At 33.4% G+C, this 27,857-nt stretch overlaps 1 protein-coding gene across 1 annotated transcript; it reads left to right on the forward strand.

The window, feature by feature from the left end:
- Positions 1-3,197: 3,197 nt before the first annotated feature.
- On the forward strand, positions 3,198-4,216 carry LOC107855305 (glutaredoxin-C1-like). Its single transcript, XM_016700304.2, has one exon. The coding sequence runs from the start codon at positions 3,288-3,290 to the stop codon at positions 3,678-3,680; it is 393 nt and encodes a 130-aa protein (XP_016555790.1). The 5' UTR covers positions 3,198-3,287; the 3' UTR covers positions 3,681-4,216.
- The last annotated feature ends 23,641 nt before the right edge of the window (positions 4,217-27,857 follow it).

Raw genomic sequence — 27,857 nt, forward strand, 5'->3', positions numbered from 1 at the left:
CGGTTAGAGATATCCTTATCAATCTCGTCATTTCCTTGAATTATAGACCCAAGATACTTAAAACTATCCCTCTTACAAATATCCTCGGAATCCAGCCTCACCACCACATCGTCCTCCTGCCTCAAGTTACTAAACTTGCATTCCATATACTCCTTCTTGGACCTACTCAACCTGAACCCCTTGGACTCCAGGGTTTGCCTCCAAACCTCTAATTTTTCATTCACACCTGCTCGCATCTCGTCAATCAACACTACATCATCCGCAAACAACATACACCATGGTACCTCCCCTTGAATACGTCGCATCAACACATCCATCACCTACGCAAATAGGAACGGGCTAAGAGTCGAACCTTGATGCAAACCTGTCTGAACTAAAAAATGTTTTGAGTCCCCTCCCGCAGTTCTCACCCGAGTATTTCCTCTATCGTACATGTCCTTAATAGCTCTGATGTACACCACGGGACCCCTCTTGCCTCTAAGCATCTCCAAAGAACCTCCCTAGGGACTTTATTATAAGCCTTCTCCAAGTCGATGAACACCATGTGCAAATCTCTCTTTCTTTCCCTATACTGTTCCACCAATTTCCTTACCAGGTGTATTGTCTCTGTCATCGAGCGATCGGGCATAAAACCAAACTGATTCTCTGAAATGGACACGATTTTCCTTAATCTCCGCTCCACCACCCTCTCTCAAATTTTCATAGTATAACTCAGCAGCTTGATACCCCTATAGTTAGTGTAACTCTGAATGTCCCCCTTGTTTTTGTATAAAGGATCATCGTACTCTACCTCCAAGCTTTAGGCATCCTCTCCATCTTGAAAATGCCATTAAATAAATCAATTAACCACCTTAACCCTGCCCTACCTGAAAACTTCCAAAAATTCACCGGAATCTCATCAGGCCTCGTTGCCCTTCCCCTCCACATCATATGAATAGCTTCCTTGACCTCCTCAACCTTAAAGCTTCTACAATAACTGAAATCACGTCTCTCCTCCGAGTGTTCCAGCTCACCTAACTCAATGCCTCTGTCCCCTTCCTCGTTCAAAAGCCTATAGAAATACTCCTGCCATCTCTTCTTAATATGGGCATCCTTCACCAAAAATCTACTATCCTCCCCCTTAATGCACTTCACTTAGTCAAGGTACCGACCCTTCCGCTCCCTAGCCTTAGCAAGCCTATACAACCTCTTTTGCCCGCCTTTCTCCTCTAACCCCGCATACAAGCTCTCAAACGTTGCTGACTTTGCAGTCGTAATTGCAAGCTTAGCCTCCTTCTTTGCTAATTTATAGACCTTCCAATTCACCCTCTTCTCCTCTGCATCTTTACTCTCAATCAGCTTAACATACATCCCCTTCTTAAGCTTCACTTTCTTCTTAACACCTTCATTTCACCACCAATCCCCCTTATGTCATCCTACCCGACCCCTCGAAACACCCAACACTTCTCTAGCAGTCTCCGTGATGTAACTGGCAGCCTTATCCCACATGGAATCCACGTCTCCCCTACAATCCCACACCCCCAAAACCGCCACTTTCTCTTCTATCTTCAGCGCACTATTTGGCGTCAAGCCACCCCACCTAATTCTAGGCTGACCTTGCTCAACCCTTCTTTTTTTGCTCCTCTTCATAAATAAGTCCATCACCAGGAGCCTATGCTGAGTCGAAAGATGCTCACTCGGAATGACTTTACAGTCCTTACATAAAACCCTATCCCCCCTCCTTAGCAGCATAAAGTCAATCTGAGTCTTGGTTATTTCACTTCGAAAGGTAATCAGGTGATCCTCCTTTTTCGGAAAGCTCGAATTCACCACCACCAACCCAAAAGCCCTCGGAAAATCCAACAAAGCTGCTCCCTCCTCATTCCTATCACCAAAACCAAAACCTCCATGCACATTGTCATAACCTCCCGGCACAACCCGAATGTGCCCATTGAAGTCTCCCGCTATGACAATCCTCTCCGAAATGAATGTACATATTAAGAGCTTTAAATAATTAAGACCTTTCTTTTAACATTTAAATCTATAAAATAGTTGTCCTTACTTGAAAATTTTAGTAAATATAAAATTAGATAAGATACTAAATTAATCTAATACTATATTAATTAAAAAATAAATTATGTTACAGCAGTTTGAGGTGACGATTATTACCGATGATAATTGTAAATGCCAATTAGGGATTGTGTTGGGTGATTATGGTTGTTCAAGATTAACATTAGTGATTAACGGCGGTTGGTCATCGTCGTATAGTTTGTGGCAGCAATTAATAATTGCAGTGGACAATTGTGATAGCAAGTTAGTGTTGATGGATAATGATGATGGTTGTTAATATTTTTCCTTTTATTTTACTTGTCATATTTGAGTTTAGTTTATTCATTAAAAAGATATTGACTAACATGATTATTTTATCACATTATCTTTTATTTTAATGTTTAGTATTAAGTGTCAGTTAATTTGTTATTTGAACTTGTATCTTCTTGGCAAAGATTCGATTTTTCACATTCTAATCTTTTTTCATTTTCTATTCTCCTATCCCTAATTTTTAAAAGTAATTAATGCTAAAAATAAAATATAAAAAAATAACTATTTTTTTATATATTAAAAATAATAAATAAAAATAAAAATTTATTTTTGATACATACTTTAGATAATAAAATAAATGAAATATATATAGTGATGGTTCTTAATAATAATTATAGTTTAGTGTGCAGTCGGCGTCTGGGGGAGCAATTCAGTATATATAACTGTATTACTGTATGATGTGTATATTCCGTCTTCCAAGTATACCAACTGTTCTCTCCATTTCTTTTTTTTCTTCTTCTTTTTTTAAGTCAATCAATACAAAATTTAATTAATATTTTAAATATATTTTTTAGTGGAATTAAAAAATTATATAATAATTTTTATATATTTACATTTTAATTTTAAAAAATGTAATTATTATAATGTAATTTATTTTAAAGCTTAATTAAATTAGTTACAAAAAATAAAGGGAGCAAATAAAAAAGAAATAAAGAAAGTATATTGCTTTATGCTACTAATTGCAAACGGCCACTACTATTTGTACACCTTTAGTATTTAATGATCCATTTAACGCAAAAAACTACATTCCACTTCTTCCATGCACAAAATTAAATTCACGAAAAACACCCCCTTTTTCGATCTCCTCTTTACACTATATATATTCTACTCCTCTTTTCTCATCATTCCACAAATTCACAACATTCCTCGAAAACTTTTCTATATAAAAAAAAAAAATTCCTACATTTTTATTACCAATAGTGTACAAAATGCAGTACCAAGAACAAAATTCATCCTGGGGAAATCACCAAAACACAAGGGCGAGGCGAATGTCATCGTCTACCAACTCGTTGGAGAGGGTGGTGAAGCTGGCATCCGTAAGTGCGGTGGTGATATTCAGCTCGAGCAGTTGTTGCATGTGCCATGCAGTGAAGAGGCTGTTCAGTGAGCTCGGTGTGAGTCCAACGGTGTACGAGCTGGACCAAGAACCTAACGGTAAAGGGATGGACCGGGCGCTCTCCAAGCTTCTCGGCAACTCACCAGCCGTTCCAGTCGTCTTCATTGGTGGACAACTGATCGGATCAATGGATAGAGTTATGGCTTCTCATATTAATGGCACTCTTGTCCCTCTTCTCAAAGAAGCTGGGGCTCTTTGGCTTTAATTCCCATATGATGAAAGAATTCGATAGGAAGGTAAGGCATGTGAAGCTCTAGCCTTAGGTCCACCAATATTAAAGCCTCCCAAAACATTTTAATATTAAATGTAATGTAGTACTATAATTTATGTAATTACTGTATTAGACTTCAAATGTTAATCTTTTATCTTTGATTTGTTAAATGCTATGGTTGAGTGAGTAACTAGTGAGAATTTTTTTCTATGTGTAGTCCTTTTTTTTTTTCTTTTTATATGTTTACGGCTATTTTATTTTCTAAATCAACCCAATTTCTCTGAATTAGCTGTTTTTTCTCATGTTTTATTGATCCATACTTCGGAAAGCAATTTTTTTTTTGTGTCTCGTCTTCTAACTAAGAAATCCTCCAAGCATATTACAAGGCTTGGAACTCACTAGATAGTGTGCTCACCCAACCCCTCTACTCTTTCCACTTTATCAAATTTATATTTTTCTTTGGGGGAATTCAATATCGTGAAGTATGCCTAACCCACACATCTGACATTGCATTCTCACCACTAGATCAAAGTCACGTGAGCTTCTTTTTGTATATCATTATGTATGAAATTTATTAAAGAAATTTAAGGATTTTTTAAATATATTTTTGCTTAGGCCACCAAATCCGTTAAGCCACTCATTTTTTTCTGGTAGAACAAAAGTTTTATTAATCATCCATCAAAATCACTTATTACAAATTACAATCTAGAGTATATAACAAAATCAAGAACTGTTGCTATTCCTACTATACAAGTTCTCAATCCATGCTCTTCCTATTTTTTAAATAGGTTGTCTTCTTTTTGCGCGATATTCCAAGCATATTTGGCTATTGCAACCTCATTCCATGCTACTATACCTATATATCATGCCAAGCCCTCCATTCTTCTTTGGCCAACACACCTGTCGCACCCCATTTCGAACAGATCGAAACAGTCCGCAACGTATGGTGATTCGTAGTGACTCTTTATTTTTTTGAAAAATTATTTATTTTGTTTCGAGTTGCCACCTAACTTTTAGGGGAAAACTAGGAAAATCATTTTTTAATGTGAAAATTTTATTTTAGTCTACGAAAACCAATGAGATTCTAAATAAGGGATTTAGTTACTCTATAGAAAAGTATTAGGCACCCCTCAGAGCCTATCCGAAGATATAGTCCTTAAATTTAGTTTTAAAAAAATATTTGAAAAATATTTAACTCGTTATTTGCTAAAAATAGTAACAATAAATCTTTATTATTATTGTTTTTAATTTTGAAAGAAAAACTTAAGTTATAGAAGATGTAATGCCGCCATATACAAGAAAATAATATAGTTATTGCACGATGTACACAGAAATGAATATTTTGAAAAATATCAGAAACAGTAACATTTTATTGTGATAATATAAAAGGTATAAAATCTTATGATTTTGTGAGAAAATATGTTTAACATATATGAAGTTGAATACTTGAAAATATGTTTAACATATATGAAGTTAAATACATGAATAAAATTCATTATGAAATAAGAAAGTGTAGTTTTAAAGTACGCAAGAATTTACTTAAAATAGACCTAAATATATGAATATTAGAAATATGTAAAAGGAAGTGAAATTTCATTTGATTTATGAAATTTCAACAGACTAAACTAAGTTGGAAATAAAATGTGACAATAAAGTGCATTATATAATAGCATTGAAATAACTTGTAAATTATGTAATAGTAGTGAAAAAGATAATAATAATAATAATAATAATAATAATAATAATAATAATAATAATAAAGTACACCTTGTATACGGCGACGTAAGAATAAATATATACCTTGCATTTCGGAAACTTTTAAAATCTGGGAAAAAAGAAAACTTTGAAATAAAGTTAGAAATAGATATGAAATGTACCAAATATTTAAACTACATTGAGTCAATAAAAGACTGCAATTTGATAAGCACGTTATTTGTAAAACCAACACTTGAGTAATTAGAATCATTTGTGACTTACTTGAAAAATTCTAATCAAGGCGCTAAATATCGTTAATAAATATTTTTGAGGACAAAAGACAATTGTTAGCCGTTTTGATCAATTTCGAAAATGTGCTTTTCATTTGAGATTGTACTTAAAACCAAATTTTACAAAGGTTTATTTGTGATTATAAAGTAAATGATTAAATAATGTGGTGTTACTACATCTACACATGTCGAATGGGTAAAACATTAATCGAAGTAAACCAAGAGATCTTTTAAACTAAGCAAAATTAAATAAAATAAAAGCTAATCCATCAAACCACACAAGTATATATTCAAAAAAATATAACGTTAGTGAAATAAATACGAATAATAAAGTAGTGAGAAGGGTAAAAAACTAGATACTACAAGCTCTCGTAGAAGGAATTGGCTCCTAGCAATTTAGACCCAAGCTCTTGTCAAGGCAGCAACAAAAATACAATAATCAAAATTTTTGATCAAGTCACGTCAAGTATTTCATTCCTAAAATAATTCCATAAAAAGTCAAAATTATTTTTCTATCCGGAGAATCGACGACAATAAACAATAACAAAACTAGGACGGAAACAAATCGTATGAACCAAAATAAGATGGGAAAGACGAGAGTGAAACAGATGAGTGAGTTCACACCTTTTTTCGGGTAGCAAGCTAAGGGCTTTCACGTCGAGAACTTTTCGGCCAGCAGATTCAACCGCAGAACGTCGACTCGAACCAAATCGAAAGGGAAATAACAATTTTGAGACCCTTTTCGACGAATTCTTTACTTCCCACACTTGATTTCTCTCTGTTTTTCCTTTGAGTTGTTACTCTTTTTTTTTTTTCAATTTTCAAGCCCCTTTTCCTAATCTTTTTCTCTCAAATTTTCCCCCTCTTCCTGGAGATGGAGAAGCCTCTCTATTTATAGGTATAAATACGGACTTAAAAGTTTGGATTTGAAACCTAAAAATAAAAAAAATGAGAAGGAAGGGAGGGAGATTTCAAATTTTCAAATTGCTAAATCAAATCTTCAGCTTTGAAGCCATTAATGGCGGTCTTGACCAAATCTTGAATTTTACGCACCAAAATAGTGCCTGTTTTCATAGTTATAGTGGATTCGAGGGATTTTCAGGGTAGGGGAGATGGTCGTACAGGAGAATGGTTGGAGGTTATCTCCTAGGGTTTAGGTTTTGGGGGTGGTGGAGAAGAGGGAGAAGGAAAAGAGAGAAGGGGAAAGAGGAGAGAAAACTGCTAGTTTGACAAGGAAGATGAGATGTGTGATAGGTCTTCTACACATGTGACTTGTGTATTGGTCACGTGTATTTGGTTTATAATAGGCTGATTTTGTTGACTTAAATTTGGATCGTTCGATCATTTGATTGGATGGTTCAGATTTAATTTTAGAATAAAAGAAAATGATAAATTATAACAACCCGAGACTACCCCCTAGTCTTCACACGGTGCTTATAACCCCGAAGGACCATAAGCTAACTCATGAATGATATCTGCTGAGAGCAATGAATAATAATACTGTAATTAATGCAGAAAATGGGCTGAAATGCCATAAGGTTCAAAATATTTGAAATACTGATAAAATATAATATCTGTAAAATTGAATACTGTTTGAAAATCTAGTCTGAAAAGCCTCTAACTGAATCTGTTTGAAAGTGGAGTTGATGGGACAATCCCTCAACTAACTCCATCTACTGAACTACTACATCTACTAAAAATATAAAATAATAGAATATCCTTGAATGATGAGAATTCACTGCTTAATCTACTGCTGCTGGCTGAATCTGAATCTACTATGGTGGTCGGGAACCTGAATGTTCGAACCTATGATATGAAATATCATAGTGCAGAACAGTATGCATCAGTACGTTGGAATGTACTGATATGCTAGATGAGGTAAGGCTGAATGCAAAGGTTCATATGTATGAACAATAACTGACTGAATGATATAGAGTAACTGAATATGAGAGTACATGGATAATTGAAACAACTGTAAATACTAAGTATGTAATATGTGCATATATGTACTCTATAACTGAGCTTTTCTGAAGCTAAGTACTGAGTTCTGATAACTGAGTAACTGATATCTAGAGTTACTGATAATTGATTTACTGATACTGATTGACTGTGTCTGACATTCCTGATTCTATAAAACTGAACTGAGTTCTAAACTGGAGATTGAAACTAAAACTGTGGGAGGTAATCATCTAACCGACATGCCCTTCTCTGAGCCGATTAGGGTCCAACCTGTAACCCCAGTTGGAAAGGTGCTAATATCGTGCCACGGGTACTAACATTGGCTGTGAGTTAACCCTAATTAGCAGGAAGACATTTTGTCAGCCCTCGCTAACAGAAAAACTCATGAGAGATGTGTCAACCCTTATCTAGCCGAAAGTTATCTCAACCTACGCTGGCTACGTAGTTCTGTAACTCAAGGATTGCTACTAAGGGTCAAACCCTACACTAACAGGAATACCTCCATCCCTGGGTTCGCTCGGTGCGGAATCCTACTCCCAACTGAAAGACATTGAACTGATTATACTGAACTAGACTGGACTGATACTGAGTTTACTAAGTTTTTCTAAGTTTTGTAACTGACTGAGTTCTACTGATCATGACATGACTGATACTACTCTGTCAATGACACTGGCTCTAGGTAAACAACTAAATTATTAGGTATTAAATACCCCCAGGACTCGATAGCATGAAAATTAAAGCAAAGCATTATCTTGAATAACATAACAATGTTCACTTGGTCATAATTCATTCATAGAGACATTTCATCAAATACTTGTAATGCATTAACTTGTACATGGATGGGGAATACATGTTAGCATGCTATAATGGCATTATTTCATTCTCATAGGCAATTTATCAAACACAGAAGAAGCATGCTTGGTTCATTAAATCATAAACACTTAGGGTTAACATGGTTACAACAATCAACTTGCAAATTGAAGGATTTATCATGAATATCATGTAATTCAACACATACTAGAATTAATTCTTGGAACTTGTAATCTAAATCATGGATTTAAACTTAAGCAACATCATGAACATGAATTCAATCTAATTCAAACATGAATCTCAGAAATCATAAATCTTGTATATTGAAAAAGGATGGGCTCCATGAAAGGTAAGGATCCATAGATGAACATCTAACATACCTTAATTTGAGAGTTTCTTGGAGTTCTTGGAGAAATTCTTGGGATTGAACTTGATTCTTAAGAGTTAGGGTTTATTTTCTTGAGAGAGAATTATCTTTTGATTTTGGAAAAAAGTGAATAATGAAGGGTTTAAACATTTTTAGGGATTAAATCCCATATCTGGATGAATTAAAATCATGGGGAAAGACTGTTTTAATCCTGGGCACAACTTTAAGCTTTTGTGAAATTTTTCCAATCTGGACCCTGGCGCGCCGCGCCACTATCGTGCCGAGCCACTAAGAAATGACAATTGGAAAATTGCATGGTGGCGTGATACAGTGGAATTGCGTTGCCACCTTGGTTGTGACCTGGAAGTTCACTGCGATGCGGTGGTATCACGTTGGAACACTGGAAAAGGACAATTCTGAAATTGAGCCTTAGCGCAAAGCGCCAATATCGCGGAGGCTCACTGGTTTTTGACAATTGTCATTTTCACTGGCTCCGCGACGCGCTGATGACTCAGGTGGTACTCTGTCTTACTAAAATGACCATAACTCTTCGCCCGGGTATCGGATTTGGGCGAATTTTATATCGATGGAAAGCTTATTCAATTTCTCACACAACAAAAGGTCAAAATCTTGAATATTCCACATGTATAAAAGTGTATTTATCTTTAAATCAAGTCTTTAATATTTTTAGGACGAATTTCAGCTAGGTAAAAATATGGGGTGTTACATAAATTATATGTATAAATACAAAAATAAGTAAATATTTAGAAATTTTGAGACTTATTAGACTAGAAATAATTTAACGGATTAGATCAATTTGTGTGGAATGGCGAAGCGGATATGAGAATTGTTCTAGGTTTCGGGCTAATTTTTGGACTTCTGAAATTTATAAATAAGAGTTGGATTTAGGTAAAATAAAAAATTGAAATGGAGTTATCATTGGCCGGAATACTCTTTTTCTACTGAAATTAATTTTATCGATGCTCCCTACTACCCTAAATTTATTTTTAGTGCATCGTATATAAATTATACAAATAATTTAGTATATGCATCCAATTTAGTAATTTATAATTTTATTTTTTATAGCATCAACAAAATATACATATAACAGGGACAAAATTGAAATATATGCTTATATGAGATTATAATAAAAATATATCATATTAATATTAATGATTATATATGACTATAACAAAATATACCCATATGCACTTAATAAAACTATATATTTTGAAAAATATATATTCATATAGTCACAATATATCGTCAGAATAAAATTAGGAAAAATGTGAATACGTTTATCAAAAGATTATTATTTATTTATTTATTTTTGAAATTTTGATGTTGAAATAATTTTTTTATATTTAATTAAAGTATTTCAACATATGATAGAAAAATAAATACTCTTTTTTTTATTCTTTTTACAAAATTCATAAAAAAATACGAATTTATTTTGAAACATTATTTAAGGTCGAGGAGCACTGAAAAATAATTAAAGGAAACAGAGCGAGCCAAAATTAGGTGTCAATAGTTTCCCGTGATTGTCCGAAGATTAGTGTGAAAATCTTTGGGCAGTCACGTTGATGTAACCAATTTTGTCTAGGACTAAATAAAATATTTGAAAGATTATGTTTGGGCTTTGATTTCTGAGCTGCCTACATATCTCGGATTTCACAAGAAGTCAGGCCATTTGTAGATGTCCAGGCTCCGATTTTTGAGTTGCCTACGTATCTTAGATTTTATGAGAAGTTTGGTCATTTGTAGTTCAAATTGTAGCAAAATTTTGATGAATATCAAAATTTGCTCCAGTGTAGAATTATGGTGACATTGGGTTCTTTCGAGGGTGATAACAAGAATTTCAGCATGAATGAAATGGATACGGGTGCACTTGTCCCTGAATTAGTTATTTGGTATAGCTGTAATAAGGAGACGTTGAATGATAATATCTCCTGAGGATTTTGAGAGAAAAGAGATTGTGGGTTTTCAAAAATTTTCCCAGTGTCGGATTAAGACGGCACTAGGTGACGACATTAAAAATTATAAAAATAAAAACGTGAGTCGAGTTGGGTTGAGTTTCTTCGTCGAAATCCTTAACGTAGCTAAGGATTCTTGACATTCTGCTAGCCTGTCCCAGTTTGCTGCTAAGAGGGTAGTTCCACGTTGTGATGTACATCTCATTATTGCAAATTGTATTTTCTATCAAAATAAAACTCACGGTAAAATTACCAGTTAAATAAAAAATATGAAATATATAAGAAAAAGTAAGGTAGCCGTTTGACTTATGCAGGTGTTGTAATGATGTATCTGGTTGTCTTCGGGAGTTTTAATGTTGATTGAAGTCTCCGATGGTCTACGGGACTGAATGATGTCTCTGGTTGTCTTCAGAGAGTGCATAGCGTCTCCAGTTGTTTTTGAAGACTTGACGATTAATGATGTTTGTAAGATTTAAGGTAAAGTCGTTAAAGTTGGTAAACTAATTTAAAGTAATTAGTAAAGTAGAAGGTAAAGTAAGAGTGTAGATGCTCGGCTTATGTTGATGATGTAATGAAGTTTTCGGTTGTCTTCAAAAACTTTAATGCAAAGTGAGGCTGCTGTTTATCTCCAGGGATTCAATGATGTCTTCTGATTGTCTTCAGAGAGTTAATGATGCATGATGTTTCCAGTTATCTATGAAGACTTGATGATGACGGTGTCTACGTTTGTCTTCGAGGACACAATATTGATTGTTATAAAATCCTCTAGTTATGTTTAGAGATTTCCTGATGAATGAGTCTCCGGTTATCTTCGGAGACTAGTGTTGATTGTTGTAACTCCTGAAAGGAAACTTTAGAGTAAAGTTATTGAATAAAGTCATGGGGTAAGCGTAAAGTAGATGATGGATAATAAATAAAGCCGTGTGGCTTATGATGAAGCAGTCGTATGGCCCAATGATATATCTGCTTGTCTTTGAAGACCCCAAATCGGTTCCTGCAAAAATTCAAGGTGAAATTATCAATTGGAAAAAATGAATTACAAAATAAGATAGTAGATTAAAGAACAAAATGAGTGGAGTCGCTTGGCTGCAAATAGTGTTATTGATTTGTTGAGTGTTGTTCTCTGATCTTCGACATTTGTCTTTGATGAGTAATTCCTCGTAGGGGCCAAATCATGTTCATGGCCATGATTGGTAGCCTTGACGTCAACTTAGCATTTTCATTTTGCATCTTTGTTGTCCCTGCACCTAAAGAAAAATTCTTAGTTGGGAGGGGGTGTTGATTCGTGTTGACTCGAAGCTTGACTTTATTGACCTTCTATTTATTTCATCTGTTCAAACCTTTGTGATCTCTGTTGAGACTTGGCAAATGAACCAGTAGTAAAATCTTTGTAAGAAAATATTTAAAGGATACATATACGTATGTGCCCAGATATGTATAGTTTTCAAAACTTCTGCCAATCTTAGACTGTAACATTTTTGAAACAAAATGAATATCCTTTATCTTTTACTCCTTGTCCGATGGTCCAAGTCAAATGTATCTTGACAATATCCAATCATCCTCATTTTCAACTTTTCAAAATCTGCCCCACTTTTGGTAGTACAGAAGGTATATATACTTTGTAATGATGAGACAGGACCTTATATAGGTTTCCTACGTATCTCGTTGAGAGAATTAGGTCAGAACATAGTTCAAGGTACATAAAATGATTTGGAATTTTCTAATAAAGGGGTCGAACCTGCTATAGGTTGCCTACATATCCCGCCTAGGGAATCAGGCCACATGTAGTTCAAAATTACATAAGGAAGAAATTCTAGCTTTATCTTAGTGTGACCGAAGCGTATGTGGGTGGCCTATGTATCCCACCGAGGGAATCAAGTCAGGCGTAGTTCTCCTATTATAAATAGAGGTGTATATAGGTCGGGTTGGTTCGGTTTTTTTATTAAAATATAACCAAACCAACAATGTCGATTTTCTAAATCTATAAACCAAATCAAACCAATATACAATCGGTTTTTATATTTCGGTTTTAATCGTTTTTTTTGGTTTTTTGGTTTTTTTCTTGGTTATTTTACAATTATAATGTGATTGAAGAAAAAATTAAATGTTTTCACTAAAAAGATAAAAGAATAAAACAATGGTCATAGAGTAGTTCCAATTAAAATTAAGTTGGCAAATTACTAATATTATGTGGATACTCAGTGGTTCAATTTGTAAGTCACTAGTCACAATAGCTTGTCTGAAAGTTTTCTTCACATAAAATGTGAGCATAAAGAAGAATGAAGAATTGGAGACAACTTATTAAAAATTTAACTCCATAAAATAATTAACTATAACATAATTCCACAAGAAAAAAGAGAAAGAGAAGAAACAAACCTAAATCAAAACTTGACGAATGAGGAGAATGAGAAAAGTAAGATGAAAGTAAGATGAGGAAATAATGAGAACTCTCAGAAAACTTGGAAAGTAAAATGTAAAGTGAGGCAATTGAAGAGTTATAGGTTTTTATATTAATATTGGGTTTTGTATTAATCTGTTACTAATGGATAAATATTAGGTATAAGGACAACAATAGCACCTAAAACTAAAATAATATCATAAAAATAACACTCAAAATTAAATACCCTATAAATAGCCACAAACTAATTTCACTAGCTAACCTTCACTGTCATACGCTTAAACATAATCGAAAATGTCGTTAAAGTAACTTTCTCTTTCTTTCTTTCCTTTTCATTCACAATTTCCTTTCCATTCAAAATCCCAAACCTCCATTCTTTTACCTTTCTTGATACTTCAATTAATCTTTCTTATTCCATAAATTTTGTATAAAATCTCCAAAAATCTGCATTCAATTAGCTTTCTATAATTTTTTCCCATTGTAAATTTGCTCAAAATTGATACAAAATAATGGCTTCAACTTCAGCTTTAGTTTCAATAATGATAAAATACGGAGGTCAGTGGATATCTGATGTTAAATTTAAGTGTATCAATATGGTATAAAAGAGTATCAACTGAGTATAGGGATTGCATGTGCATGCAAAGAATTCCCTCTCCCTCTTTTAAAAAGTATATCAATGTAGTATAAAAGTGTATCAATGTGACATAAAAATGTATTAAATGGGTATAAAGACTGTATATGTATCCATAGGTTCCCCTTTTTTTTTTTTTAAAAAAGTGTATCAATGTGGTATAAAAGTGTATCAAACTGGTATAAAAGAGTATCAATTGGGTATAGAGACTGTATGTGCATGCAAAGGTTCCCCTTCTCTCTTTTAAAAAATGTGTATCAATCTGGTATAAAAGAGTATCTATTGACATATTCTTTTTTTTTTTTTATCTTTACGTGCATCAAAACATCTCCAACTCACCGTGATTGAGTCAACCTCTAAGAAGAACATGTCCGACTCACCGTGATTGAATTAGCCTCTGAGAAGAACATGGAACAAGACATGGCTTTTCTTTTACCTTGAGACCTCATTAATTTATTTTTTTCTTCTTCAAATTTAAAGAACTATGACATTGCTTCAAGTACAAACCTGTATGTAATGATTCTGTAAAATAATCATCATTAACAACAAATTTGAGAAAATTGACCTCTTTACCCATTAATTTTAACTTTCCTTTATTTCCTATTTTTTGCTTCATGTCCATAGTTTTCAATGCTCCAATGCAAGAAACAACAAATCAATTTTTGATATTGATCATAAAATACTGTAGTTTGATCGATGCATAATAGAGGAGAAAAAAAGAAGATTTGAGAAAGTATATTTAGAAAAGAAAAGTGATTTAAGAGTAACAACTATAAAGAACATTTAATTTCCTTAATTGTGTAAGGAGAGTGGTTTTGGGCCAAGTGGCTAAAAAAAGGAAATAAATTAGGCCGACTGGCTCCAATTGTACATATCTTCATAGTGTGGGTCATTTCTTTTTAAAATGGTCATTTCATGTCCTTTTTCCTAAATATTATAACTAAAGGCCCTAAGAATATATATATCTATTTTCTGAATATAAAAAAGTTATAAAAGTAATTAGAAAGTATATTATAAGTAATATTTTTTTACGTATAAAAATTTAAAATTATATATGTATTATGTCGGTTCGGTTTAGGTTCGGTTTGATTTTATTTTTGCTAATACCAAACCAAATCAAGAATGATCATTTTTTTTTGAACACCAAACCAATCAAACCAAACCATATGTCGGTTTTTTTCCTCGGTTTGGTTTGATTCATCGATTCGGTTTGACTTAAAAATTTGGTTTGTACACCCCTAATTATAAATAAGAGATTTTGGATTTTGTTCTCTATAGTAAAATCGAACCCTATGTGGGATGCCTACGCATCCTACTAAGGGAATCAGGTTGAAACATAGCTCGTAAGTACATATAAGTGAAAGCTATATTACATAAAACCTATCTAAATTCTCCCTTTATGTAGTGTCTTGACTTCCCTTGAACGAGTACTCTTCGTGCTCGAGCACTCTCATGTTTGTCATGTTCCTTGGTTGGTTGTTTGAACTTTATGTTATGCTTCAAAGTCTTCCTTGAAATTAGACTTTGTTTATTTGTTTCAGTGTGTCACGATTGTAATTGGCAGATTTAATAATTTATATATAAAAATAGAGAGTAATATGTCATAGAAAATAGAAAATTCATTCATAGATTTTGCAATTAAGCTTTCCAAAGATGAGGAATCACAACATAAAGTTTTAGGCATGATCAAGCCTCAGTTTGAGAATCATGCTATTTCAAAAGTATTTCAAAAGACCCACTACTTGTTCAATCTACCAAGATCCCAGGTACGGAGAACAAGTCCAATTCTTCCAAGCTTCTTTTGATTCAGCATTCCAAACAGTTGGTGTCTTATCGGTAGATTGAACTATCTTGACTTGTTGTTATTGAAGTATTCAAGAGTTATATTGAGCATGAAGTTTTGGTATGAATTACCATTAGTTTAAAGCATGAATTTTAAGCCCTAAGTTTAAGTGTTGATAAATCAAGAAGATTATGCTTTTAAGCATTCTATGATAAGCTTATTTCAAGATTTAAAGCAAGAATTGATCTTTTGATCCTCAGTTAAGAGATGGAATCCACATTTGTTTATCTTGATTATAATTTAAAGCATAGAGAAGCATAAATGATTTTCATTATAAACCCTTATGCTATTTCAAGGTGGATTTCCTAAAGTATGAACATTAAGTAATAAGCGAGTAGTATTTAGCACCGAGTTGGGTATGCGCCCAAGGTCATATGCCCCAGAACTACGAGCCAACGTCATTTAAGCATATTCCAAATATGGATGAAGTTACAGATAGTGATCACTTTAGTTAAGGTCATATTCCGATGGAAAGGGTAGAACAACTCTTCCTAACGTGGGTAAGATGCTGGACTCCATGATAGCTCACATAGTTTATGTCGGTTAGAAGAACCTCCCTAAGAAAGAATAAAATAAAAGCTTTTAGAACTAAGTGTTATAGCTCACAAAGTTTATACTTATGCGTCATTACTCAAGATTATGATTTTGCAACTTTTGTTTTATTCAAGCCCAATGTGAGTCATTTATACTTAGCATGCATTATTTGAAAGTTTGTATGAATATTCAGCTTTTGGTTTACTTATGCATTCACCCCCATATACTCAATACATTCCAGAAGTACTAATCTACATATATGTCTATGTGCTACATTATCTCATAATGTAGGTACCAGTTGTATCTCACACATCATAATTAGACAGTGTGCAGCTTCCAGTCAGTGGTAATGAGCCCTTTTGATTCGAGGGCTCTAGTCAATTATAGTTTGAGTAGCATATTATTTTCTTTATTTATTATAATTGATAAAGGATACCTGGGGGTCATGTCTCGGCTACCTATATTCAGTATTAGTAGAGGCTTCATAGACAGTCTGTAGAGTTGATGTATTTTATTTCAGTTTTGGTTTTGTATAAAAAGAGTTGTATTCGTTTTACATAGTTTTGTATTGAACCTACTTAGTAAAGACTTCCCTTACACATATTTCTTTCAGATTAATGTATCTTATTTAGTTGCTCATGAGTTATGCCAATATAAGGGTTAGTATGGTCCTAAGCACCATGTGATGTGGGTAGTCTCGGGGAGTTACATTTATTTTTTTGGACCTATTTGACCTTCAAATACCATAAAACCACATCATATACATATAAAAATACCTTTATACTTGCAAATTTCCATAGTTTTAAGTATCAAGAGTATCAAAACTCTTGCCTAATCACGAAAATTTGAACAAAGAATTGGAAGAGTTGAGGATTCACTACTGAAAATTACCCCTATGACAACGGTTCAAAACCCGTTGCAATAGACATTGAAATCATTGCGATAGAGCTACCACAATAGTTTAGAAGGATTTCCATATGTGATCATTGGAATAGATATATGGCAACGGTTTATGTGATAGTTATGCCAACCGTTGCCATAGACTTACCTTTGGCAACAGTTTTGTGCCCCTCCTATTAAGATGCTTCAAGTTAACTATAACAACGGTTATTAACCATTGTAATAGACCCTATTGCAATGACAATACAACATTGCAATAATCCTATTGCAATGCTTCAACTTAGCTATTGAAATAGTTATCACCGGTTGCAATAGGCCCTATTGCAATGACAATACTGCATTGCAATAATCATATTGCAATGCTTTAACTTAACTATAGAAATAGTTTATTGCAATGCTTTAACTTAACTATAGAAATAGTTATCACCAGTTGCAATAGACCCCATTGCAATGACAATACAACGCTACAATAATCCTATCGAAATATTTTATTATTCTATTCAACCATTTTGAAAATATATTGCAACGCTTATAATACACAAATATATATACACGCATCACAAAATAAAAATTTTCATTTATAATAATCTAAAATATACAACAAACTAGTAATCTAAATACAAAATCAAAGCCAAATGATTAGTTTTCACACACATAGTATCAAGTTCGAGTGGCGATAAGTTTGAACAAATTCAATATGAAAAAGGTCAATATTAAAGTATCTATATCAATAATTCAAAAATCTTCTCAAGTAAGGTCAATGCCTTCATCACATATTCTTCATGATATCCTTCTTCATGTTGGACACCTATAAAAAGAGAATAAATAATCTCAATTAGCACTTAAATGACAATATATTTTTATTTAGAATATAAGAAGGACACCTATAAAAAAGAGAATATCAAGTAGCAAAACAATGTAGTAGACAACACAAGTCAATCCAAATACTCCAAAATTCTAAAGAATAAGCTCTTTGAATGTTGATCAGCAAGCATTCAATATGACATAGAATGGTTAGAAGCAGTACCACCAATGAAAGCATTAAGGAATGGCTATCCACTATTCCTGAGGAAGGCGACCATAAAGCTTTGACACAATGCATTTCAGGCTCCAGTGTATTTGCTTCATACAGCCATAAGAGCACTCAACTTTGGAACCCCAGATAATCCAGTAGCACTATTAAATTGCCTATATTCTTGTGTGGAGTTTCATGATCTTTGCAAGTTTTGTAGAGCAATTCTTTCTCTCTAACATAGAAAGATGACTGCGATAAAAGACTTTAGTTGGAAAGGGCAGAAAGTGAAGAAAAAGAAACAAATTTGCATTACAATACCCTTGGTGTATTATTTGGACAATATGGGATACTTTTTAGGGAAGGAAAAATCACACGTCTCTTATAAAAACTTTGGAATTTAAGCACTCTTCAAATAAGTGAAACAAAAAGAAAATGCTTACACTTACTGTTTCAATCAGTAGCTGCTTTACTAGTTGAAAATGACATAAATCAACATATTTATTTTGGTATCATATATAGGTAAACAAAAAGAAATAAGAGGCCACGAGGTTCGAGAAATGCTTATATTTACTGGTTCAATCAGTTGTTGTTCAACTATTAAACAACATATAGACTCATCACCTGATCTATCTTGATGTGCCAGATGGGGCAACCCCACTTTTCCCCCCTAATTTTATTCAAACAGGACATGCATCCAGCCACATGTCCACAGGGGATGCAAGCTCTTTCCACTGGAGAATCTAAGTATATTATACAAGATAAAGAAGCACTATCAGGATTATTGCTTTCATGTGCTTTGGATTCTTTAACAATTAGAGAAAATAATTCAACTGGGCTGGCGTTGATTAATTGATAATAAATTGGCCCATTGTCAATTATGTCATCCATAAGAGGAGGTGCTATTAGGATAGATACAGTAACTAGATTCTCTGGCATTGCTTGGACAAAAGTAGACATATCACTTAAAGAATAGACTTTCTCTACTTGAGTTCCACTTGAACTGCCTTCCTCCGCTTGACAGCCTCTACTACTAGCTGAAGAAGCCTCGGTAAAAGAGCTATGACTCTGACTGGCAACCTCAATAGGGTTAATCCAACTTCTGATGTTTCTGTTCCTGATCCTGGGTGATTCTTATGATAGGTTTATCTTTGTTGTGAAGAAGATTGAAGGGAGGCAGTAATCGCCATTGCTAAATCAACCGCCTCTGTGGTTGATAGAGCAGTCGTAGGGCCGAAAGGGGTTTGAGATAAAAAAGGAAATGTTGGATACATGACCTGAAAATATTGTACAACAACTAAGATATATTTTTTTAACTAGCCAATGACTAAAAAACACTTCAATGAGTTCAATGGTAGCATAGTCCTTGTAATGATTTCTTAATAATAATAAATTAGTAATCAATTGAGAATTACTAACACATAATACATGTCTCAGATGCTTAAGTATGTAAGCAATAGAATAAGAATTACATGCAAAAGTATTATCATTTTAGATACTTAGGAGAAAATTTGACCAATAAGAATTAAGCCTAAATGTCAAGCACAAACTGAGAAAGCAATTTTAGAATTGATTAGAACAACTGGAAAATTTCTAACTGACTTGAATAAGCTCTCAACAAATTTAAACACCCCCAAAACAACAACATACCCACTGTATTCCCATAAGCGAGGGGTAGCCCCATATATATAAGTTTAATACATAGTAAATGTCTCTTAATCTTGTCACGATAATCCATTTAGACACTCAAACTAAGTCATGTTCCAATCAAACACTTTAACTCCTAGTAAAGTGTTCCAACTAGACTCTTCCGATTCAAAATTTGGAAAAACTTTTATGCGTGTTGTCATTCGCTTAATTTAAGTTAACCGCAGGAAATATGTCATCTCCTTTAGCCATACACATCAATCTCAAGTAAAAAATTTATATGATCTTACAACTAATCGAGAAGAATGGATATAATTATAAAAATGACACATTTTATGTGGTTGACTTAATTACTTAATAGACGGATGAGAACACATGCTGAAAATTCCAAATTTTGAACCAAAAACGTCTAACTAGGACACTTTATTAGGAGTTGAGGTGTTCAATTGAAAAGGTTAGTTTGGTTGTCTAAATGTAATATCTTGGCAAGTTTAAGCGGTTGGTTATGTATAAAGCCTATATATTTAACTATATGTGTAGACACTAGAACATACTATAGTTAGAGAACTACAACTACCAACATATTATTAGGTAATAAAACTGCCTTGTTGTGACTTTCAACTTCAATATACAATTGACAATCAATGGATTCGGAAAATAAGAGGGATCTTGGAGCATAATCAACTATGGAGTGTAAAGAATGAGAAGTTCCAAATGGTTATCCGAGCTAGAGTGTTAGGAATTATTATAAAAATTAGCATATATGAATCATTCCTTTTTCTACCTAAAATAGATGTAAAGAGATTTCAGCAGCACGACAAGCTAGCAAGTCTTTATATCTGCCTTATAAAGAGCCTTGATATTTGGCTGCCCAAACTCAAGTTGGCTCCATCCACAACAAAATTACTTGTATATATAACTTATTTATCAGGGTACAGACATATCTAATCTGACTCAAACAATTGGCACATTTAGAAAAGAAGATAGCCAGACCTCAGGGGCCATCCATCTATATGTTCAAGTCTCAGCCATCATTACACCTCCGTTATTTAGGAACCGAGCAACTCCAAAATTTACCACTTTAACAACCTTATCATAGATTATAAAGTCAATCAAAATAAGCATGATGTAGGTAATCCAAAAATAGAGCAAATAGAACAGGTAAACATTTAAATGATGAGCACTTAAAAAAAGGAGAAACAAATAGGTGCAAGGATTAATCGCAAGTAGACATTAGATGTGAAGATCCATTGTAATTCAAAGCTTCCAATTTTATAGTTTAGTGAGACATATTGTTCCCTCAATATAACATTTGAATTCCTTGTCACAAAAAATCTAATTAAAATAAATTATAACATTTCATTTTGAGCTATTGCAATTCAACCAATCCCATTTCGACATATTGCCAGTAATAGTAAACCTCCAGTCTAATAGAGTAAGCACTGAAAATAGTAGTTCTTCAAAAAGTAGAAAATGAAGAAATGTTGAAGAATCACGGATAAAGATTGATTTGTGACCAAAGTAAAAAGAGTCGGTGCTTACAAATCTAAGTTGCACAAAACTAAGAATGGAATTACTTCATGTTTTGAGAAACTCACATTGTTTGAATCCATAAGTAGATTTTTCATCTTCAGATCCCTGTGAATAATATTATTTTAATGCAAGTACTCACATTCCTTTACAGACATCAATTGGAAAACTTAGCAATTGCGAGAGCGTTAATACAATATGGTTTTTATGCAGGTACTCGTACAAGCTCCCACCAGGCATGTATTCTACACAAATGACAAGCATTAACACAAGAATAAGTTTCTCAAAAAACACAAGAATAAGTTACTCCCTTTGTTTTAATTTGTTTGTCTTACTTTTCCTTTTAGTCCGATTTAAAAAAAATGCTCTTTCCTTTTTGGCAACTCTCTAATTTTAACTTTTCACATGGTTTGTTGAAGACCACAAAATTGAAGGACACTTTGGTACATTCTATATACAAGATTCAAAAATCTTCTTTACTTTCTTAAACTCTTTGTTGTGACAAAATTTAAATGGAGAGAGTAATAGTTATTATTTCCATCAGCTGATTCAAGTCAAGTCCACTTATATCTTTGAAAAGAGGTCGTCCACATTATGTGAATATTTCAAAATTTGAGCACTATGAGCACACTACCTTGCATTGAAAACTTAAAAAGGTGACAAAAAATACATGTATGGAATTACATGCTCTTGTTTGCTAAAGAACCCTAAGCAATTAGTCCACCGATTAATTAGTTAAACATGCCTGCTCGGGTGGCAATATGAATCCTCTATATATTCCATTTTATTTGGGGGAATATTAGTTCATCACTGAGTGAGTAATTTGTCTTTAAGAATAATTAAGAATTCTCTAGAACTAAATTGCATAACAACAATAACTAAATGGTGCAATTAAATAAAATAATAAGGTATAGGAAAAATTATAGTATCGAACAACCAAACTCACTCTTCAGTTTACTATTAGCCAGTGGATAATGTGAAACTTCAATTTTACTAATAAAAACAGCCAACAAGCCATAAAATAATTATGATGACAGTCTCGAAGAAACTATGCAACTTTTGTCTCAACAAGAATCATACATGTAATTATGCACAAATGAGGTGAATTTGTGCATGCACCAATGAAACTAACAACATTTCTGTGCTGGACTTGCCTATATGTAATAAGATCAAATTGTAAGATTATGGTGAACATCTGAGGGTGGACCACATTAATGAGCATGGTATATGATCTTACTTTTCATTTGGTAAATAGACTACAAACACGCATAAAGCTGCATTGAGTATTTTGTATGTATATATACTAATAAATAAATATACTATCTATAGGACACATAATATTACCAATTAATATGTGATGTGATTTAATATTAAGATATCATATCCTAGAATGGATCTCTCTGACAAACACTAATGTTTTTGTTATTACAGTTTTTTCACCTCATAATTTTGTAGTTACGCATGATAAATTTCGAGCCAAGCTACTAGTTTTAGAGTCTAACCTTGCATTTCTTCTATAGGTGTTTTCATGGCTTGAACCTGCGACCTCTTGGTCACATCACAACAATTATACATTGCAACATGAAATAGCAAAAACCTAATAAGATGAATTAAGGATTAAAATCAATATAAACATTCAAAAAAATAAAAAAACAACACATGTCATTTGTTGAAGAGCACAAATGTAGTAAAAAAGACAAATATTGAAAAGTACTACCTATACCTCATCAACCATATCCCACCATCGAAACTCATTCTGAATCTTATTTCTCACAATATTATACAACAATGTGGGATAAAAAAGCGCACGAACCCCTTCTCCAACCAAAGCCCTTTTGTGTCCAAAGCAGCCAATAGACCTTGACAAGTATCATCACAAAACCGATCCTCCTTATTTACTACTTCCCCCTCCTTCAATTCTTTAATGCTCATTGTTTTTGGACTAAACAAATACAAATAAACCTTAAAAATTGATTGGATCCAACCTTGCCTCTAACTTACTAAAAAGGTTCAAACTCTATTCCTATACAGTATGAAGAGAAAGAACTACAAGTAAAACTGAAATCAAATGCAGAGGCTACATCAATCAACTACTGGATCCAATAAGCAAAAATTGCACATATTCCTAGGCCAAAATGAGTTGGACTCTCCTAAAAATTGATCTACGGGCATAAAAGAAGAGCCAATATTTTTCTTTGAATGAAAATAAGAAACAATAATTCCAAAAAGAGAAAAATTGTATTGGGTCAAGAAAGGATAAAATTAACTATTACAAAAATTTTTAAAAGGCTACTTAGACTAAAATTTATAGTGTTCATTTAGATATATCTGCCTTTCTCTGTGGTATTATGGAATCACTTTCTAAATGAAATCAATTTAATTTAGCTCAATTAGCCAAATTTACTACTCTCAAAAAATGAAATATTATCTAAATTGACTCTAAAAAAACAAACTAGGACAAGTAACAATAAATGGAGAGAGTAACTTTCAGAAAATCCAATTGACAAATCAGAGCTAATTTTTCATTAAGCTTCAGTATATAAAACGATTGATTGCAGTAAAGAAGAATAAAATTACCAAAAAAGTAACCGACGGTGATGGAAATACCGATAATGGTGGTAATACAGAGGTAATCGAGTGTATTGAAATTAGCAATGGTTTTAGTAAATGCTAGATTCTGATTTACTAGTGGATATTTTGGCTTCGCCGATGCTATAATATCAGTAAACATGGTACTGTGAAGTATTTGGGTGCTTTCTAGGATTCCTTCTCTATCAATTATCAAAGATTTTTGATTTAAAGAGACATGGATTTTGAGAAATAGGTTTTTGATCGATGAGAAAGAGAAATAGGTGTTTTTGATGTTTTCTATAGGCGGATTTATCATGTGAAATATTATAGAGGGAATTAAGAAGTGTTGCGATAGATAATTTTTTTTGATTAAGTGTTGCCATAGATACTTCTATGACAATAATTTTAAAAATAGTTTCTATATATATACCTATTACAACAATTTATTTTTAATAGCAACGGTTATAGTGCTAATAAAATAATTATTTTTGGCAACAGATGGAAGCATTTCCATAGATACTCTATAGCAATGCATTTATAACCGTCGCTAAAAAGTCTGTTGCCATAGGCCTAATTTTTGGTAGTGATTCAACTAGTTGGAAAGGATACTAAAATAGTTCATCTAAAACTGTAGAATCAGATGATGTACTCAGAAGAACCTGGTGCCACTGACGAACTAGCAATAAAGAATGCAAAGTGCAACAAAAAAATTATAGAGTTAACTAGTGAAGTCAGAAGACTGAATGTTGAAGTAAACTCTTTCACTAAATAATTACTGGATGCTCATGCTGCTGTAGCTGATAGAATGGACGTTTTGCTAAAATCATTCTCCTCTAAACCCCCCTCTACCTAGATCCTATTTTATTTGTCTCTTGAGTCAGTTTCTAGTTCCTATTCCTATAGTGGCCTTTGCAAATAGTTGTTTATAAAATTTTTGGTACATTGTAATGGTACTAGCCTTATTGGATAATGAATGAATTTCTTCTTGTGTGTTTTAATTGTTTCCTTTACTTTAAGATATTCTTCATGTTAATGTTGTCCCAATAGTCATGAGTTAATTAGTCTCTACTTATCTTTATTTATGGTTACTGTCAATACTTTTTAGTGATACCAAAATTGGGAATACTAATTTCATATGGTAGGGAAATTTCATGTGTAAGGACCAGGTATGATGAGTGTGATGTGCAAGTACTAGGTATCATGAAATGAGCTAAGAAATATGTGTGCTTATATGGTGCATACTAATAGGGGGAAGTAAGTGATATGCTGAATAGATGAATGAAAGAAGTGTCCAAATGCACTAAATATAGGTGCATGATGACAGGGTAAGAATTTAGAGATTTTTTACTTCAAATATCAACAAGGGACTAGGTCACTATGTTGCATAATGGAGGAAGCATGATGATAGGGGAAACATTCATCTTCATGTGGTAATTACACTAATAAAATATGATGAATATACACTGATGCTCAAAGTTAAATGATTGATTTTTCATCATCAAAAAGGGAGAAAATTGTTATTTGTATTTTGATGATGAGAAGCTAACTATAAGGGACCAGGTCCTTGGATGTGCAAGATACAGTACAACTGGCACGCGTAGTCTGCACAGTTTTGTCATCTTGTGTAACAAACTTGAAGGTCCTCTTTTGTACTTATTAGGATAGCTGGACTAATGATATTTTAGCCCTAATCCTCCTAAGCTATAAAATAAAAGAGATTCCTCTTTATCAAGTGGTTTTTCAAAAATACAAAGAGTGAAGAGAGGTGCAAAAACCCTATTTCAACACTGCTCAAGACTTTAGCTATGTATGAGAGCTTAAATTGAAAATTGTTCTTGAGTGAGCACTGATTTGTAATCGAACTGCTCATTCTATAAGAGTAGTGTTTTTTTTTGAGTGCTAAGGTTGAATTACCTAAGTTTGTTGGTGATTAGAGTTAATCAGTGTAGAGGGTCCTTGGTAGAGTTACCAAGATGAGCTTGTAGTAGAATTGCTATAAGCGAAAGGAGCCTAGAGTTTGGCTGAAATATAGACCGTAATCAAGAGTTTGATTAAAGTGGATTTCTTTGGTTCTTTTTAGGTCAAGCCATGGGTTTTCCCTTCTTAGGTCTCCACGTAAAATCCTTGTGGTTTTACCTTTCTGCACTATAATTTTTTTTCCCAGCACCTCAGAGCTGCTTTATTGTTCTATCGCTTGTGTTTGATTTTGAGGGACCATGTCCCTTACTATGTGTTGCAACCCCCAAGGGTTCCAACACAATCCACCTACCATAACACAATGGTATTAAGCAATAATAATACATTAGCAATAGATAACCCAGCATGCAAACCAATGACACTACCTGAACAAGTAGCAACTATGACACAACCCCTACCCCTCACATCAAAAAAGTCCTTAACCCTCAACATATGCAATAAATATCAACATAAGGACTAATAATAAGATCTCATTATTACAGTGAAGTTCAAATAGTGTGCATAAGAGCCATAGACTTGCCTTTATTTTCTATGCCCCAAATTTTTAGATAGCTAGACAAGGTCACAATAGGGGTTTAATTGGCTAGTAATGTAGTTTTGGGGATAGGTATGGTACATATGGATAAGTGAGTAAATCCTCCTTGGCACTACACTACTTTGGGATCCACTTTTCTACTCTTTAATTTTCTCCCTTTTTCTTGACTTTTCGGACCTCGAATGCAGTTTTTATTTTCATAACTTATTGTTTTATTTTCTTTTGTTCTTTTTTAAAAATTTTCTAATTAATTATTTTTTTCTCTTTTTTCTTTCTTTTTCCACACAATACCATGCCTAAAACCTTTTTTTCGTTAACAACTTTTTAACAAACCTAATATCTGTCACATACCAATATGATAGCGATCCTCAACTTAGGCGATTTACCTGAGTTGATGTGCATAGTGTCCAGGAAGGGAATAGGGCTAAATAAGGTTCATCGTAAGTGAATTCAAAAGGTGAATGGTCTAGTTCATGTATACTATCTATTTAGGCTCAAATTTTAGGATCAATGGATAATTTTTGCCATTTGATAGGATTTTTAGGTTTATAGTGGACTTAATCAAGAATGGCTGTGGTCCTTTCCTGACCAACTATATTATAACTTTACTAAAACTACTTGGGAAAGTTCAAGATCACACACACACATCTACTTTGGAACATTGTACACATACTTGGCTCAGGGCTACATACTTAGTAACTAGTTATTCGGGTCATGCAATGTAGGCTACAATTATTAAATTCCTAATACTAATTCCATAACGAGATCCACATTGTTCAAAATTAAGGGTACGCACACAATACAGTAAAAATAGCACAAAATCTTATGGAGGGGTATCATTATTCATCAAAGCCATAAATTGTATGCTCTTTTGTTTTAGTACACTAAGTTCTCCTATTTCTCTCTTGGTTGCACAAAATATAAAAATAACATAGAAACAAAAGTAAAGGTCCTAAACATGCCGATTCTAAATAGATAGTGCATTCGAGGGAAAAGAAATATGAAAACTAAAACCCTCATATGTGGTACACCCCGACCCCCAACTTAGAAATCATGCAATGTACCCATTGTATAATAACATAGAAAATAAATTACTCGGGAAAGAACATAGTTCTGGTGCACTAAACGCCTGTCATAGACTCATCAATAGAGGTATTTGCTCTTCATCTTCATTGGCCTCAATTATGGTCATGGCACTTTCAGTTGAGTTGGCACTGGTGGCGATCGACACACTCAAAGGTGATATATCGGGGGCAATCTCTATACCCTCTCCACCATCCATCATAGTGTTAGCAGTAGCCATAATAATAATAGTAGGCAAAACCTTATTCATCTCCAAATTGGGCAACTCTAATTTCCACTAGCTCTTCTTCTCTTTCCTCTACTTCTTCTATCCCTATCCATTCTTTTTTATCTTCTTATAGGGTTGGAAATCATTCTCTATTTTCTCTATCTCCTTATCTACCACCTTACCTGAACTTTTATCAGCTGGGGCCTAG

Source organism: Capsicum annuum, unplaced genomic scaffold (assembly GCF_002878395.1).
Source record: "Capsicum annuum cultivar UCD-10X-F1 unplaced genomic scaffold, UCD10Xv1.1 ctg5038, whole genome shotgun sequence".
In the NCBI taxonomy this organism is placed as follows: Eukaryota; Viridiplantae; Streptophyta; class Magnoliopsida; order Solanales; family Solanaceae; genus Capsicum; species Capsicum annuum.

Coding starts and splice junctions, on each gene's coding strand:
- LOC107855305 (XM_016700304.2), top strand. CDS start 3,288: ATGCAGTACCAAGAACAAAATTCATCCTGGGGAAATCACCAAAACACA.